The sequence below is a fragment of the Balaenoptera acutorostrata genome, chromosome 9 (assembly GCF_949987535.1).
Source record: "Balaenoptera acutorostrata chromosome 9, mBalAcu1.1, whole genome shotgun sequence".
Taxonomy (NCBI): domain Eukaryota; kingdom Metazoa; phylum Chordata; class Mammalia; order Artiodactyla; family Balaenopteridae; genus Balaenoptera; species Balaenoptera acutorostrata.
In genome coordinates this window covers 10,661,239-10,677,588 of record NC_080072.1, presented here as the reverse complement: position 1 = coordinate 10,677,588, position 16,350 = coordinate 10,661,239, and the positions used below count along the sequence as shown (strand labels likewise).

The 16,350-nt window shown below is 54.6% G+C and overlaps 1 protein-coding gene across 1 annotated transcript in view; it reads left to right on the top strand.

Moving 5' to 3' along the window:
* Positions 1–16,143, top strand: part of CD6 (CD6 molecule) — a 41,726-nt gene extending 25,583 nt beyond the window's left edge. Inside the window, exons 2-13 of the mRNA XM_007174456.2 lie at positions 4,253–4,321; positions 5,264–5,614; positions 6,259–6,570; positions 7,306–7,608; positions 8,785–8,850; positions 11,086–11,226; positions 11,601–11,699; positions 12,783–12,905; positions 14,582–14,653; positions 14,878–15,132; positions 15,424–15,528; positions 16,032–16,143. Of these exons, the coding sequence (XP_007174518.1) occupies positions 4,253–4,321; positions 5,264–5,614; positions 6,259–6,570; positions 7,306–7,608; positions 8,785–8,850; positions 11,086–11,226; positions 11,601–11,699; positions 12,783–12,905; positions 14,582–14,653; positions 14,878–15,132; positions 15,424–15,528; positions 16,032–16,096 (1,961 nt within the window). The 3' untranslated portion in view covers positions 16,097–16,143. The remainder of the gene's footprint in view (positions 1–4,252; positions 4,322–5,263; positions 5,615–6,258; positions 6,571–7,305; positions 7,609–8,784; positions 8,851–11,085; positions 11,227–11,600; positions 11,700–12,782; positions 12,906–14,581; positions 14,654–14,877; positions 15,133–15,423; positions 15,529–16,031) is intronic.
* Positions 16,144–16,350: the final 207 nt, after the last annotated feature.

Below are 16,350 nucleotides of genomic sequence, written 5' to 3'. Positions count from 1 at the left end.
GCCAGCTGGGGCCTTGGCTGGGAGAACGCCCCCCTTTCCTTCAGTGTCTGTGCCTCCTCCCTCCCTGTGTCTCTCACCTTCCAAAAGCTACGGGGAAATCCCATGGGCCTGGGTGACCCAGGGAGGGGATGAGTGGCCCATTTTCTCGGGCTCCTGGCAAGGTGGCTCTGCAGTGCTTTCATTTTCCCCATGCTCTGTCTCCTTCACCTCATCTTCCCCTGGCATCTTCCTCTTGATGCCCTAGCCAGCATCCTGCCCCACTCTGCTTGGGACCAGCCTAAAAAAGCTGCCACCTTCCTTGGGGGGGCTGGGTAGCTCTCCCAACTTCTTTCTCCTCCCAGTCAGAAACCCGCCCCGCCCTCCCTTGTCCCTCTTGTTCCATAACTTTCCAGAATGTGAGGCTCAACCCAAGATGGTTTTCTGGGCACACAGGAGAATTCCAAGTGGTAAATGAACTGAGCATTAAATAACACTGAACAAAGAGGTAAAAAAGGTATTTAATTATTTTATTTTCAATGCTCTGTCATCCTCAGAGATCATCTGATCTCCTCAAAGAGTCTCTATTTGATGATGACATGTCTTTCAATATTTCTAACTTGGCTTTATTTCTAGTATACTTATTTTTACAATTCCCTTGTACTGTAGGCAAACAATACAAAAAGCCCATTTATCTTGTTATCTTTTCTAGTTTTTCTGCATATCTACCTCTGTACCTAATCGTTTTTTTTTTAAGGAATTCCTTTATTTTTATTATTTATTAATTAATTTATTTATTTATTTATTTTTGGCTGTGTTGGGTCTTCGTTTCTGTGTGAGGGCTTTCTCTAGTTGTGGCAAGCGGGGGCCACTCTTCATTGCGGTGAGTGGGCCTCTCACTGTCGCGGCCTCTCTTGTTGCGGAGCACAGGCTCCAGACGCGCAGGCTCAGTACTGTTTCACGGGCCCAGTTGCTCCACGGCATGTGGGATCTTCCCAGACCAGGGCTCGAACCAGGGCTTAAACCAAGTCCAGGACACTTAAGTGCAGGTCACACAGCCACGGAGCTGGCCCTGCTCTGTCCTTCCCTTGAAGCCCTCCTTTTTTATGGGGGGTTGCCTTTTTTTGGCTTGCAGGATATTTGTTCCCCGACCAGGGATTGAACCTGCCCCCTTGGCATTGAAAGCGCAAAGTCCCAACCACTGGACCGCCAGGGAATTCGCACCCACCTTTCTAATTTACCCATTTTCATAACTTGGTCTGTGTTCTTCCATACTTTCCTCCATGTTCACATAATCATACCAGTTCGTAAGAGTGGGTTTTTGGCCATTGTTTTACAAAAGTTGTATCATATTATATTTTCTTCTTTGTATCTTGCTTCCTTACTCAACAGAGCATGGAAATCCCTCCAACTGGTATAAACCTATTTCATTCTTTATGAAGGCTGCATAAGATGCCATGCTGTAAATAGACCATATTTACTCTGCAACTTTCCCAACAGATGGGCATTCACTCTTTCCAATTGTTTGCTGTTCAAAAAACTGCAATGTATACTTTTACACTCGGGCGTCTTTGCGTTGTAAAGCAAATTCACAGGATAGGGTAAAGGCTCCTTTTCAAATAAATTTGTTGCAGCAAAAATGAAAATTAAATTTATAGAAAAGTGTGAAGCACAGGGCCAGGCAAAGGCAGTAACAAGGTCTGGGAAGTGCCGATCCTGCACTGGGTTCTCTGTGAACCGAGGCCTGGATGGAAGGAGGCTGAGAGGTAACTTCTGTTCCTGCGCACAGAAGTCAAAACACAAAAGCCAGTCTCCCTTGTGGGGATAGGGGACAGGAAAATGCCTCTGACACAGAAAACAAACCCTTGAGTATATCTGGTATCAATAAACTGCCACGGCGATGGCCGCCCTTGGAGCTGGCGGCCCCTGCTCACTCTTTCATTCATTCAGTCAATCAGCAAACACTGTGTTGGGCGCTCTGGGGTATGGGGCTGACCCGGCCTTTGGCCCTGCCCTCCAGGGTTTTCTGATCTGGCAGAAAACATGTGTGTCTTTATGCATGAGAAATAGTTTCTCAGACCAGAGACAGGTATACAGAGGCACGCAGAGACCCCCCACAGACACACAGGCAGTCACAACAACATACACACTCACATATACACGCAGAGACATACACATAATGGTACACACACTGTCACAGCCACATACACACACACACCCCACAATCACACACACACGCACCGCAGCCAGCACCCCAGTCCCTCCATCCCCCTCCCCACTCCAGCACAGGGAGAAATAATAACAACTGCACAGGAGCACTGGGACCATTGCCGTGGGAACCGGGGTTCTGAAATCCTAACTTGGGAGCATTTGAATCCTCGCTCTGACTATGACATTAGCTGCAGAGTTTGTGCTCTGAATTCTGAGTCACTTCCCATTCAGGGGGTGCGGCTGGGCAGCCAACCGGGGAGTCGGTGAGGACAGGAAATTAAAGGCTTGATTAATTCTGTCTGAGTGAGGGAGTAGCCCAGTTGGATGCTTGTAGGAGAGCTGTGTCTGCAGGGGTGTGTGTGAGTGTGTGTGTGTGTGTGTGTGTGTGTGTGTGTGTACGTTCATCTAGGTGTGAGTCCATGGAATATTCTCAGGTGAGGCTGAGAATGTATAGCAGTCATGCCTGAATCTTCAGCCCCTGCAGCAGTCAGGCCAGGTCAGGCTAGGCTGTGATAATAAGTACATCTCAAAATCTTCATGGCTTAACACTAGAAAGTCTCAATTCTTGCACAAAATTCAAGGTGGGTCAACGTCCCCCTCCACCTTGTCTTTGCATCGGGAACCCAGGGCCTCTAATTTGGCCACAACAGAGCAGGAAGAGATGGAAGAGGCTCACTGCCTCTTACCTACCTTGGTCCAGCAGTGGGTACACGTCCTTCTGCCTAGACGTCAATGGCCCCAACCTAAGGGCAGGAGAACCCAGAAGTGTAGAGGAGCTCCTTTATGAGCACTACGGTTCCAGCCACATCCCTCCTTTTATGTTTCTGCCAACCGAAATATCCCTGCCCGGCGTGGATCCAATTCCTCGGAGACAGTTCAAATCCTGGCTCTGCCACTTGCTAGCTGGGTGGCTTCAGGCCATGTATCAGCCAGGGTCCCAACAGGAAACAGGTGGCACGCTCAAAATAGGAGTTTGAAGGGGTCTTATTTAGAAAGGCTAATGCAGTAACCAGGAGCTCGGAGCAGCTGAGCTGTCATCGCCCTGAGCCTGAGGAGACAAGACCACAGAGTGGTCATTGAGACCCGGAAGGAGAAAGTCAAGGAGAAGTGACCCCGTGGAGAGGACCAGTGACCTTCAGATGAGGGACACAACCTGCCCAAGGGATCCCACCGGGAGGGAACCAGGAGGATAAACACCACGACTTCACGCTCTTCCTTCCCTCCTCTCTCTGCTGGGGCTCCCCATTGGCTGAGCCCAACAGAAGCCCAAGTGCCCTGGAAGATGCTGATTTAGTCGAAACAGGTCAGCCTCCCAGGGCAAAGTGGACAGAGTCTCTGGAGGGACAAATGGACACAATCTGGCACAGTCAATTGATTTCTATTCTCTGGGCCTCCCTTTCCTGATTTCTAAAAAGTGGATGCTAATACCTACCTCACCTTGTTGTTGAAGGAAAATGGAATAACATATGCAAAGACCTGGCATATAATCGGTCCTCAGCAAATGTTAGTTTCTTAGTGTCTGAAAGTACTTCATAGTCCAATGGTTCCCAGCTCAGGATGCTCCAATTACCCTAAAGTCTGGTATGAATTTCTCAGACAAATTTTCCAAACCGAAAAGGTTTTTCCTGATAATAACTCCCATTTTTGAGCTTCTTCTGTATGTGAAGTATTTTACAGGTATTGCCTCCTTTTAGACTCACTAAACTTTTGTTAAGTGTTATTGCCAACAAACTGGGACTCTGGCCGAGAGCAGTTAGTAACCCCTCCATGGTCACTCAACCAGTAAGTGGGTCTGGCCCCAAAGCCACAGTTGTTCCTCTCTGTTCTCCTCGGATTTCTGAGGATGCGTGCACGATTAGTAGATGAAGTGCAGGACGCTGCAACTCCAAAGCTGGAGAATTTCTCGAAAGGAGCTGAGTGCACCCAAGGTCGAGGACCCTGTCCTACCAGAGGCCCCATGTAGCCACAGAAGGCTCCAGAAGGTGCCCCCTACCCTTCAAGGCACCTGTGTGCCCTCCAGGCCTGAGCTCACTCACCCACCACGGCTGTTGCTGGTTAATTTCAGGTCACGCAAGTCCAGCCCCATCTGGCCAGCCCAACACCACCAGTGAAGAGAGCCAGCTCTCGGAGCCAGGTGAGGAAACAATCTTGCGGGGCTCACAGTCAGCTTTCTGAGACCAAGTAGGTGGTCTGTTGGGGTGATGGGAAAGGGAAGTGGGTTTTTATGGTACCAGGGAGGCTCCCTGACTTCAGACAACACTTCTCCTTCCTGACGCAGTGCCTGAGGCTCCGCCACTAGATTCTCTTTGAGATCTTAGCGCCACCATCTTTGGGAGGCCACTGATCAAAGGTCAGGCACATGTGGGCAAGGTATTCAGCGGGCATTTAAAGGAGATTTGTTGAGAACAAGCTAAAGGACACTTGGTAGGAGTGGTGGGGTTCCATCAGATGGGTCCTCAATGAACTCAACAGATATTTAAGGACCTACTCTGTGCAAAGTTGTGTGCAACCCTGGGCAAAAACAGGAGGTGATTCCCCAAGGAGGGGCTCTGGGGAAGGGGGAACCACCATCCACTGAGGCCGCCCATCTTCAACCCCGTCACCAACCGCATGTCCATCCTCCAGGGTTCCGGTGTCACAGTGGCAGCCTCCATGGTAGTACCCTCAGAATAGCGGAGGGGCCTGGGAGGGGAAGCATGGCACCCACAGTAGCGGGGGGAGAGGGCCTCTCGACCCAGAACCCTGCCCTCCTTTCACACAAGGGTGACTCTGGAGACAGAGGCAAGAAAGAAGAGTTTGTGGGGACTGGACACCCCAGGGCTAACCCATCCTAACCTCCAGTCACCTTCGGCCCTACCTTCTCCTGTCTCTAAGGAGGACTAAAGGGTCAGGGGAGGAGGCAGCCCAGCCCCATTTTGCAGACTGGAAGGCTGAGGCTCAGAGCAGGTAGGGTATGGTCCAAGGTCACGCAACAGATCAGTGGTGGGACCCTTGGCAGCTGTCCGCCTCCACCTCCATCCCTGAGGTCGGCAGAATCCGAATCAGCCGAGGCTCAGCTAGGGTCTGGCCCTTCCAGGGGAGCGACTCCAGGTCCGCCTGATGAACGGTAGCAGCCGCTGCAACGGGACGGTGGAGGTCTGGTTCCGGCAGTCCTGGGAGCCCGCATGCGGGGCACTCTGGGACCTCCGCGCCTCCGAGGCCGTGTGCCGCTCGCTGGGCTGCGGCCGGGCGGAGCCGCGGGAACAGCCCGTCCTGGCGACCCCGGCGCTGCCGCCTGGTGCAGCCGCGGGAAACGCCAGCTGGGCCCCGAATACCACGTGGGCCCTGGCGCCCACCGTCCAGTGCAGCGGCCCCGAATGGCAGCTCTGCAAGGTGGTGGAGCACGCGTGCAGCAGCGACGAGAGGCCGGTCCAGGTCACCTGTGCAGGTACGAGCGGACCAACCCGCTCCCGCCGCCGGGCTCCTCCCTGTCCCACCTCCCAGTTCTTCGGCCACTGCCCCCGCCTCCTCTCCCCAGCCCTGGCCACTGGACCCAAGTCTCGCCCTCCGGGCTTCTCCCCGACCCACCACCGACGCGAATACAATTGGTTCCCTCACCGGAGGGCTGCAGCGCCTCTACCCCCTGGTACAGAAATATGCCAGGTTCCCAGGATCTCTTAGCACTGTCGCCCCCCAGCCCCGAGACCTGCTCTTCAGGCCCCGCCCACCTGGTCTCTTGCCCCACCCACCCGGTCTCTTGCCCCACCCACTAGTCTGTTGCTCAGCCTACCCCGCCCGCCGCCCTGAGACGATTCCTCAGCACCGCCCACCAGGTTACTAGCCCCTCCCAAAAGGTTCCCAGCCCCTCCCACTAGGTATCCAGCACCGCCCCTGGGTCCCCAGTCTTGACCAGTTCCCCACCTCCGCCCCACCCCAGGTCCACAGCCCAGACAGGCAGTGTTCCCCAGTCCTGCCCACTGGGTTACCCGCCCCTCTCACTGGGTCCACAGCCCCAGGCACAACAATCCTCCCCCCCACTTCCCTTCCTCTCCCTCCTTCCTCACATCCACAAACCCCTTCTCCTATCCCCAGAAAACCTCGATTTGAAATTGGTGGGTGGTGGCAGCCCGTGCGAGGGCCGCGTGGAGATGCTGGAGCACGGACAGTGGGGTTCGGTGTGTGACGACACGTGGGACCTGGACGATGCCCACGTGGTGTGCCGGCAACTGAGCTGCGGCTGGGCGGTCCAGGCCCTGCCCGGCTTGCACTTTGCCCCTGGCCGTGGACGCATCCACCGGGACCAAGTGAACTGTTCCGGGTCGGAGACCTACCTGTGGGACTGCCTGGGGCTGCCGGGAAACGGCTACTGTGGCCACAAGGAGGACGCCGGCGTGGTGTGCTCAGGTCAGTGGGCGATGCTGAACCACGGTTATCCAGCACTTACTGTAGGCCTGCTGGGCGCCAGGCCTGCAGTTAGTGCTGGAGAGATGGTCCCTGCCCATGGGAGGTCATAGTCCAAGAGGGAAGATGAGACCCTGACAAACATAATCCAGGAGAGAGGGTGGCAAATGCCTTAAGAAAGGAAGCCAGGTGGAGTTAAGAGACAGCAGGCAATCCAGAGCTGGAGCGCTAAGCCTGCCCACCTCCTGGAGTAGGTGACATTAGAGGTGAGGCTTTTTCTGAGCGGGAGTTGGTCACCTGGTTCAGAACAGCAAGAGGAGATGGAGGCTGGGAGGCGCTGTGGAGGCTGTCGGCAGCCCAGATGAGGACGGGAAGTTCTGGAGCCAGTGCTCCTCTTAATGTGCCCAAGAATGCGGAGGGAGGCAGGTCTCGTCCAATGTACATTCTGATTCAGTAGGTCTGAGGCAGGCCTTGAAATTCCGCATTTCTAACAAGATCCCAGGTGATACGGAAGCTGCTGGTCCAAGGACCACATCTGAGCAGCCAGGATGTAGACAGCAGCAGGGTCAGCTGGAGCAGGTGGGGCAGATGAGAGGAGGGATGCAGAGGCAGGAGGGAGAGTACACAAGATCTGGAGACCGATTGGCTCTGGGCAGTTTGCATTTGTGGGTCGGGGCTGGTGGGGGTTTCGGCCCAAAGGATCCTGACCTGACTCTGACCCCCCTCCACCCCCTGCAGAGCACCAGTCCTGGCGCCTGACCGGGGGCGCTGACCCCTGCGAGGGGCAGGTGGAGGTATACTTCCGAGGGGTCTGGAGCACAGTGTGTGACAGTACGTGGTACGAACCAGAGGCCAAGGTGCTCTGCCGGGACTTGGGCTGTGGGACTCTGGCCCGGGTGCCCAAGGGGCTGCCACACTCCCTGTCGGGCAAGATGTACTACTCATGCGAGGGAGGGGAGCCCACGCTCTCCGAGTGCTTCTGGCGGTTCAATAACTCCAACCTCTGCAGCCAATCACAGGCAGCCAGGGTCCTCTGCTCAGGTATCCCTCCTCCCCCCAACCCCACTCCCCCCCACCCCCAGATTTGGACCAGGAATTGCAACTGAATCCACGGCCTAAGAACTTATAGCCCAAGGACTACAGCTTGGGCTAGATCAGGAATGGCAAATACTGGCATAAGAGGGACCATTGCCCTTCCCATGCCCAGGCAGACATTACTGATTAATCAGGGCATTCTTTTCCCCAGATCCTTGACTCAGTCCCAGAATCATGAATCCAATCTTTATTAAGGCATTATTATATGCGAAGCAGTGTTCCCTATTGACTGGAGCCGGCTCAGGAGATAAAACCAATTTGCCATCCCAGGGCTGGTGATGATCATAAAAATAACATTAGGAGACACTAATAATATTAGCCACAGTGTCTGGAGCCCTAATCAGGTGCCAGGCATTGCTGGGCACTCAGTATATATTTCAGCAGAGCCTCCCATCTGCTCTATGAATTGGGTCTCACGAAGTCTAAGATGGCATTGATGATAAGGCACACTGTTATTATTTTATGTACCATAAAGGACGAAAATGCTGCCAAAATAAACTCTTGAAGTGCCATCAGTTGTAACGATACACGTCATCACCCTGATTTCTGAGGTGTTAACATGTGAAAAAGCAAGAGCATTAAACAAACACAGCGTTAGCATCTCTACGGAGTTCAGACACCAGGCTATGAATTCCAGCTCTGCCAATTACCAGCTGGGAGGCTTCCTCTTGTGAATATGTGGATGCTGATACCAGGCACTCCACAGGGTAGCCGGGAAGTCAGATAATATCCACCAAAGGACGTTGTAAGCCCCACCCCTTACCAGTCAAATGATTATGATAATAACGAGACTGTCAGATTCCCACCTCCTGAGGCAGGTGTGAAGACCAAATCCAATACTAGATGGAAAAGGGAAATACTTGTGTTCTATAGCAGATTATACAGAAGGAAGGGCTAATTCTTTCATTCACCCTTTATTTAAACCAAAAAAACCTTCCTGGCATTTAATCCATGAGATCCTCCTTATTGTGGGGTGTGGGAAAGACCCAGCCGTGGGCCCCGGTGGGAACACACCCCCAGTTGCAGGCCACTTGTCTGTCTTGTGCAGTTTCTAGCACAAGGCCTGGCCACAGCAGGTGCTCGGGCACGTGTGCTGAGTGAATGAACAGCGCTTTCTGACAGGTGCCCGGAGCCTGCTCAATCTGTCCGCTTCTGAAATCCCTGCAAGTGGTCAGCCGGTCACTGTGGGTGAGTGTCCCTGGGGATGCAGTTTCTCAGAGGCTCAGGTGCATGCGTGTGTGTGTGTGTGTGTGTGTGTGTGTGTGTGTGTGTGTCTGCGGGAGGGGTCTGACGGTTTGTCCCCCATCCCCTACCTCCAGACAGTGAACTTGACTCCCCCCACCATCCCCGGGGCTCTCTGGCTGCTTCGTGCTCCTCTCACCTCGCCCGCCTCTATCATGTCAGCTCCACAGCTCCCTGAATCCTGATATTTCTTAGACAGGAGTCCTCTCCCCCCTCTCTGTGAGCTCCTGTAGGGCAGAGGATAGAGCTGTAGAGAACTGGAGCTGATCCGACACCAGCCAGGGGGACGCCGAGGGCAACAGCCAGTGTGTTTATAATGTTCTGGGCACCGGCCAGTGCTTTATAGTCATTATTTCCCAACCCTTTAATCTTCCCGGCAGCCTCCTGGGGGAGGTCTTCCCACAACCCTTACACAGAGGAAGAAGCTCGAGCTCAGAGGGTGAGGTGATGGCCAGCAGTGTCGGCTGGAATTTGCCTTCAAGGCTCTGAACTCTGAATCCACACTTGGTCTATCCTCCACTTGTGTGTAGCCAACTCCTGGGGCGCAGCCCCCAGCTGTGCCTCTTGCTAGCTGTATAATGTTGGGCAATTCTTAACCTCTCTGAGCCTCAGATCCCTTGACTATAAAACGAGGATGATAATCCTAGTACGTCTCTCCTAGCATTGTTGTGAGTCTCCGGTAAATTAATTTTTATAAAGTACTTACAACAGGGCTTAGTACATAGTAAGCACAGTCTGGGCCTCAGTTATTCTTATTTATTGATTATTTAGTCCAGGCAGGGAGCCCCGTGGTAGCCCCGAGATAACCACAGGGGCTGGCCCGGATTCACAGGCTTACCCCTTCCCTTGGCTCCTGGCTCCCTGTCTCAGACCCTCTCCAGAGGTGGGTGGGTGGCTTGGGGAGGCGACAGAGGGGCAGCAAGTCCTGCCAGAGAACCTGGCAATGGCTGAGGGCACGGAGAGGGAATGAAACGCTGGGGACTGTGCAGGCTGGAGGGCGAGCTCCTGCCAGGACCCACACGCCCTCGCACACTCTCAGTTGCTGAGGTCAGGATGGGAGCCACGCCGCCCTCAGAAGAGCAGAGCGCTTATGGAGAGCCCTTGGTTCTGCAGCCCCTCCCTCGGCCCCTGACCCTCTTGGCCCACATTCACGGGTCTCCCCATAGCCCCCCACAGTCCAGTCTCTCCCTTGCACCTGCTTGCTGCTGCTAAATCCAGTTCCTACCCCAGCCCAGTCTGCTCCATTTGCAAACAGAAAGGGAGAGGGGAGAAAATGGTGGGGGGGCGGTAATCTCCCAGGGGGAGCAGACACTGCCACCAGCCAGGGGGTCTGGGTGATCTCATCCCCCCAACCTCCTGCGTTACTGTCACTACCCTTCCTCCAGCTCTGTGGCCGGCGCACCCCAGGCTTTCTGCACTGAGCAGGAGATGGTTCGTGTCTCTGGGATGATGAGGGTTAGGGCCTCATTGCAGCCTCCATCCATTCTCTGCTTTGGGTTCTTTTCAGCAGGGGTGAGGCCAAGAGGGAGGGGAAGGCAAGAGGTCACACCAGGGCTGCAGAGCTGGGAGGTCTGGAATCATGGCCCTCACCCCCACCCTCAGGGTGCATGTCTGGTAAGAAAGACTCATCTGGGGCAAGGAAAGGAGATCTCGCTCTCCTGATGGTCTGTTCCCTGCCAGCAGATGCTCAGAGCCACCTTTTCTGGGGATCCAGCCTTGGTCTTCCCTGTAGAGAATCAGGTGCCCCTTGGAGGGCCGCATGCCTGTCTATACCTTCATCACAGCAGGCAACTCACTGAATTGGACTGAGTCAGCTTGTCGATCTTCCCGTTAGACAGAGACCCTCAAGGCCTGTGACACTACCGTCATATTTGTCTCCCCAGGTCTAGTGCCTGGCACACAGTGGGTGCTCAATAATTGTTGAGCAGAGACAGATCTCCTGGCTTCGTGGCCAGGAGGAAGTTTCATTCAGTCAATTATTCATTCAATATGCATTTCTCGGGCACCTACTATATACCAGGCACCTAAAAGCAGATGGGAAAATTCAAAAAAAAGAAGGGAGGAGGAGGATACGTCCAAAAGGGAAGTGGGTCAGATGCAGAGAAGAAGGAGAGGTGAGAATGGCAAGGACAAGTCCATGCCCCTTCCTTTTTCTCCCTGATTTGGGGTTCTTGCTTCCAGAATCTTCTGTGACGGTGAAAATGAAGGACTGGGAATCTCGAGAGCTAATGCTCCTCATCCCTTGCATCGTTCTGGGAATTCTCCTTCTTGTCTCACTCAGTTTCATAGCCATCATCCTCTTGAGAATTAAAGGAAAATACGGTAGGTGCAGAGTCCCAGGAACCACGGGAAAGGCCCAGGTATGAAAAGAAGCAGACCTGAGGCACAGTCCTCCCAGGGGTACATGAGCCATGGGGAACCCCAACAGGAATGGCAGCGATCCAGCAATGGCCACCCAGCCCTGGCCCCAAGAAGCACCTCCTGATGGGAAGGATTTTCCCAGCATGCCCCCCAGAAGTTGTCCACAGGAGGACCGGATTGTGTGTGTGTGTGTGTGTGTGTGTGTGTGTGTGTGTGTGTTTGAGGGCGTTTGGGGATGGGGGAGGTGAGGAGGGAGGTGTCCCCATGCGAGCAGAACCAGGAAGACTGGAAGGTGCCAAAAATGACTTGTAGAATCTCTGCCTCCCCTTCCTCAGCCCTCCCCGCTATGGTGAACCACCAGCACCTACCCACCACCACCCCAGCGGGGACCACAAGCTATCAAGAGGTTCCCATCACCATCGCCAAAGAAGAAAGTAGGATGTCACCCACCCTGGGGGTGAGGAGGGCGGGGGAGGACAAGAAGGGGATATTTTCCGGAGGGTCAGTACTGCGTAGGTCAAAGCAGTGCCCCAGCTGGAGATGAGACTTCGGCCAGCCCACGAGTGTCTGTGGGACCTTAAGCAGGTTCAGCCTCAGTCTGGGCCTTGATAGGCCGATGACTTTCCAGTGCACTCATTCTAGAACTCTAAGCTTTTGAATTCTGGACCAAAACAGGCCCAGGACATTTTGGACCTTGGTTCTCAAAGGAAAGCTCTGTTCTGCTAATTGGCCAGTAGGTTTGTAACACCATTGCCTCTTCCAATGGTCTGCCCAATCAGCCTCCCTGCAAAGCCCCATCAAGATTTTCCTGGAACATGATTTTATTTCATATTTTCCGAGTCAAAAAAAATGGGATCAGTCATCCATCTTTAATGATACATCAATGCATTACCTCTTGAGAGTCTTGTGAAGAAGTTCGAGTTTAATCACACTGCATTATGAATATATTAAATCGCCTTTATTTGAAAGAGTTCAGTGACACAAAAACCAATACAAAACTCAGCCATATGTTATAAAGATTCTTAGCACACAGGATATCCATATATTTGAGAAGAGAATATGAACCCAGACCTAGCACAAGAGTAGGCACAGAGCAGCCACTCACTGAATATTATGGTCTAGAGGTTAAGAGCCACATTACCTGCTTCTCTAGGCAATGTGAGAATCTCTCTGTGCCTCAGTTTTCCCAGCTATAAAATGGGGACACTCACCTAGCTACCTCACAGGGTTATTATGAGCATTAACTGAGATAATATTTATAAATGTTGGAATAGTGCCTGGCATGCAGGGACTACTATGTGTTTGTTAAGTAAATAAGTGTTATTTAGCTCCCCGTGTTTGAAATGGATGCGGGGGAGCTTGGAAAACCCAGGCCCGACGGTCTTGTGCAAGACGGGCTGCCTGGCACACTCCCTGCCCCTCTGTCTCCGGTCCCCGCTGTCCACGCTCTCTGCCGCCTCCCTCTGCAGCTTTCTGCCCCCTGCCTTGCCATGCTCCCCACTCTGTTCTCTCCCCAGTTCCCAAGCTGCCCATCCAGGTGCAGGCTCCGCCCCCTGAAGACACGAACTCCAGCTCCGACTCAGACTATGAGCACTATGACTTCAGCAGCCAGCCACCTGTGGCCCTGACCACCTTCTACAGTGAGTGCCTGGGCCCGGACTCCCAAGGGCCCACCTGCCCGCACCAGGGAGAGGGCCCAGCTGGCTGGGGGACCTGCACTAGTTTGCCCCCCTCGGTGACCCCTGCATGATGAGAATGGCATCTCCCTCGCTGTGACCGCTGGACTGACTCTCAATGGTCCTGCACTGAAGTTTTCAAAGTGCTTTGTGACCCTGGAGACATCTCAAGCCCTTTCCCCTTGGACCACCTTCTCTCCCATGCCTGTCTGTGGCCATGCAGGTCTCAAGACCAGTCCCTCGACACTCACCTAACGGTGGCTGCGTCTGTGTGTGATACGAGGCCCTCCGGTTCAGATGGCTTCTCGCGTGCTCTCACCCCTTCTGCGTCCCATCCTGCCCTGTCAATCTCACCTCCTCGCCCACCTCCACCATGAGCCCAGCTCGCGCTTCTCAGCCGGCTTCTCCAGCTCTGCTCTCTGCCTGTTGGGGATATAGAAGGAGGAAAGCCAGTGCTCAGGCAGGGCCCACGCGAGGCCGGGAGGTCAGACGAGAGCAGAGACTCTCACATCTATTGTGAAATCCCTTGGGAGCTCATCGAAACTTCCTGAGCTCCACCCGGGACCTCCTTTATAAGCTAGGATGAGCGTTTGGCTGTGTGTGACACAGACTCCAAATGACATCATCCGGAGAAGTTAGAGGGGGCCCGGGCTCCTTTCTTGCTACTCTGCAGTCCCTAAGACGTTGCCCGGTCCACATGGTCCAGAGTGGCTCACCACCATGTCTGCATTGTAGGCCTCCGGAAGGGGGAAGGTGAGGCGTGCCCTACCCTGTATGGCAGGACGCCAGGGACACGGCTCCCACGCACTTTCCACCCATCAGAACTTAAACCCAGCAGCTGCAAGAGAGGCGGGGAGATGAAGCCTCTGTCCTGGGCAGCTGTGTGTCCAGATAAAGCCCAGAGGTCTCCTAGTACCGGGGGCGGGGCAGTAGGATGGATACTGGGGACAGCAGCCATCTTTGCCCCACCTGCTGAACCAGGGCCCCTGGGGGGCAGTGTGGATGATTCCACTCTGTGGGGCCATGGTCCAGAATTTGGGAGCCACAGAGATGAGTGTCCTTAGAACCTGAAATTCTGAGTCCAGGCATGACAGATGCAAGACTGGGGGTCCAAAATCCTGTGACACTGAGACTAAAAGTCAGTAGTAACACATTCAAAAAGCTGACTCCCAGATTCCAGACACTCAAGTTCTTAAGATGCTATGAATCTGCACCGCTCTGATTCTGAAACAGAGGTACCGCAGAGCCCAGGATACAAAGATTCCAGCCCCTCAGCTTCACTCTGGGAAGGCTCCTCAGGGGCAACATCTGGCCTTTTCCTGCCCTGAGCTGCCCAAGCAGAAGAACTCCCCGTATTCCCTTAAGTGGCAGGAGGGACAGCTGGGGCTGGGGAGGTACAGGGCACTGGGGTTTCTGGCCAGAAGCAGCCTGTCCCCAGGCTGGTTTCAGATTGAGGCTCGGGGTCTGCCTGCACTAGGACTTGAGCCTGGGATCTGATGAAAAAGACTAAGCCATCAGGGTTGTCCTCCTGCCCTGTTCAGCCTCCCAAATCCCACAGAGCACCAGCCTCTGCTCCGGGCTCCCCAGACAAGGAGGTGGAACCTACCCGCCTCCTTCCTCACCGCCATCTCTGCTTGTAGATTCCCAACGGCACCGCTTCACGGATGAAGAGGTCCAGCAGAACAGGTTCCAGATGCCCCCCTTGGAGGAAGGTGAGTCAGGCTGGGGAGGGACGTGGAGGGTGGTGATTGGGATGCCAGCCCCGCCTCCGGACTTAGCAGGTCACTCGCCTTGAGAAGCATCAGCGCAACCTCCCTCAACAGGTCCTTCCTGACTTTAACAATTCCCATTGGCAGTAAGTTCTTTCTCAAGTTTAACCTAAAGCCCTCTTGCTGCACTGCATCTTCTTTATCATGGTTCTCTCTTTCAGGCCCAGGACTCGAAGAGGTGCATGCCTCCCAGGTCCCACCTGCCAACCGTGAACACTGCATTGCAGACCCCCGCTCCACGGGCCCTCCGCACCACCCAAGGAGCAAGAGTGGCTGCAGCACGTCTTCAGGGGAGGAGTACTGTAACAGCCCCAGCAGCAGGCTACCTCCGTGCAACTCTCAAGTGTTTTCTTCAGAGAGGAACCCCCTGCTGGGGCAGCCCCTGAACTTGGAGCTGGCTGGCTCCCAGGCAGCTTTTCCAGGTAAGGTGGGCCCAGGAGGATTGTGTGCCTTCTCCAGCCTCCCATCCTATAGCCGACCTGGCCAGAGGAAGCGTAAAGCTGGGAGCCCTGAGCCAGTCTGAGTTCAGGACGCTAATCCCAGCTCGGCGGCCACGTGCTGTGTGACCTTGGACAAGTCTCCTCCCCTCTCTGGGCCTTCATTTCCTCAGTTGTCAAGCTAAGGACCTGACTCTACTGAGTCTTGAGGGCCTCCCAGCTCTGGCACTTCGTGAACTAGCCTGGCAGAGGGTGACTGGCTCTGGGGGTTTCCAGCAGGGCCCTCGGCTGATGACAGCTCCAGCACCTCCTCCGGAGAGTGGTACCAGAACTTCCAGCCGCCGCCCCAGCTCCCATCTGCTGAGCAGTTTGGATGTCCAGGTGCCAGGGGCAGGGGAGGGGGTTCTGGGAAGGGGCACAGAGAGGGATTGGAGGGTGGATGTGTGGGGTAGCTCTGGATACATTGGCCCACGGGGGAAAAAAGAGAAGTAACGGGATTTTTTAAAGCAAACAAGAATATGAGGAGGTAGGGAAAATGGATGTAGGTGGGGCAGAGAAAGATTCAAAGAGAACGCCTTGAGAGGAAGTGAGCTCCCCATTAGTGGAGGCATTCAAGCAGAAGCAGCCAGATGGCCCCTTGGCGGAGACGGTGGCAGCAGAGGGGCTCCCAGCACTCGCGGACTATAGCCCTGAACCACACAGACAAGGCTATGCCTTCAGAACCGACATTCTAGTGAAGGAGGTAGCCATGAACAAGATTGTAAGGTGGTCTCGCACAGCATCCCGGGGGAGAGGAACGTGGACCCAGACCTGCTCAGCTCTGTCCCTGCTCAGCAGGCGCAACGACCGGGCCTCTCACTGACCTGAGTCTCCCGGCCGCACAGGGTCCCTCACTCCCCAGCCTGACTTCTCCTCCAATGAAGACTATGATGACATCGGAGCAGCCTAGCCTGGGCCCGGCGCGGCTCTGTGCGCTCCCTGTCTCCGGACTCCGGCTCTGCCTGCTCCCCCTGCCCTCCTCCCACCCTCCCCCCACCCTCCCCCCCATGCCCCAGGAGCTGAGAGTCCTCCCCTGGAGACGTGAAAGGAACCTCCACACCTAGGATGGCCCAGCCTCCATCCATCAACAGAACCTGCCAGCACAGCCCTCCCCCAGCCCCAGACAGCAGCCCCAAGGAAGAGGTGCTGCCTCTGAAAGGGGCC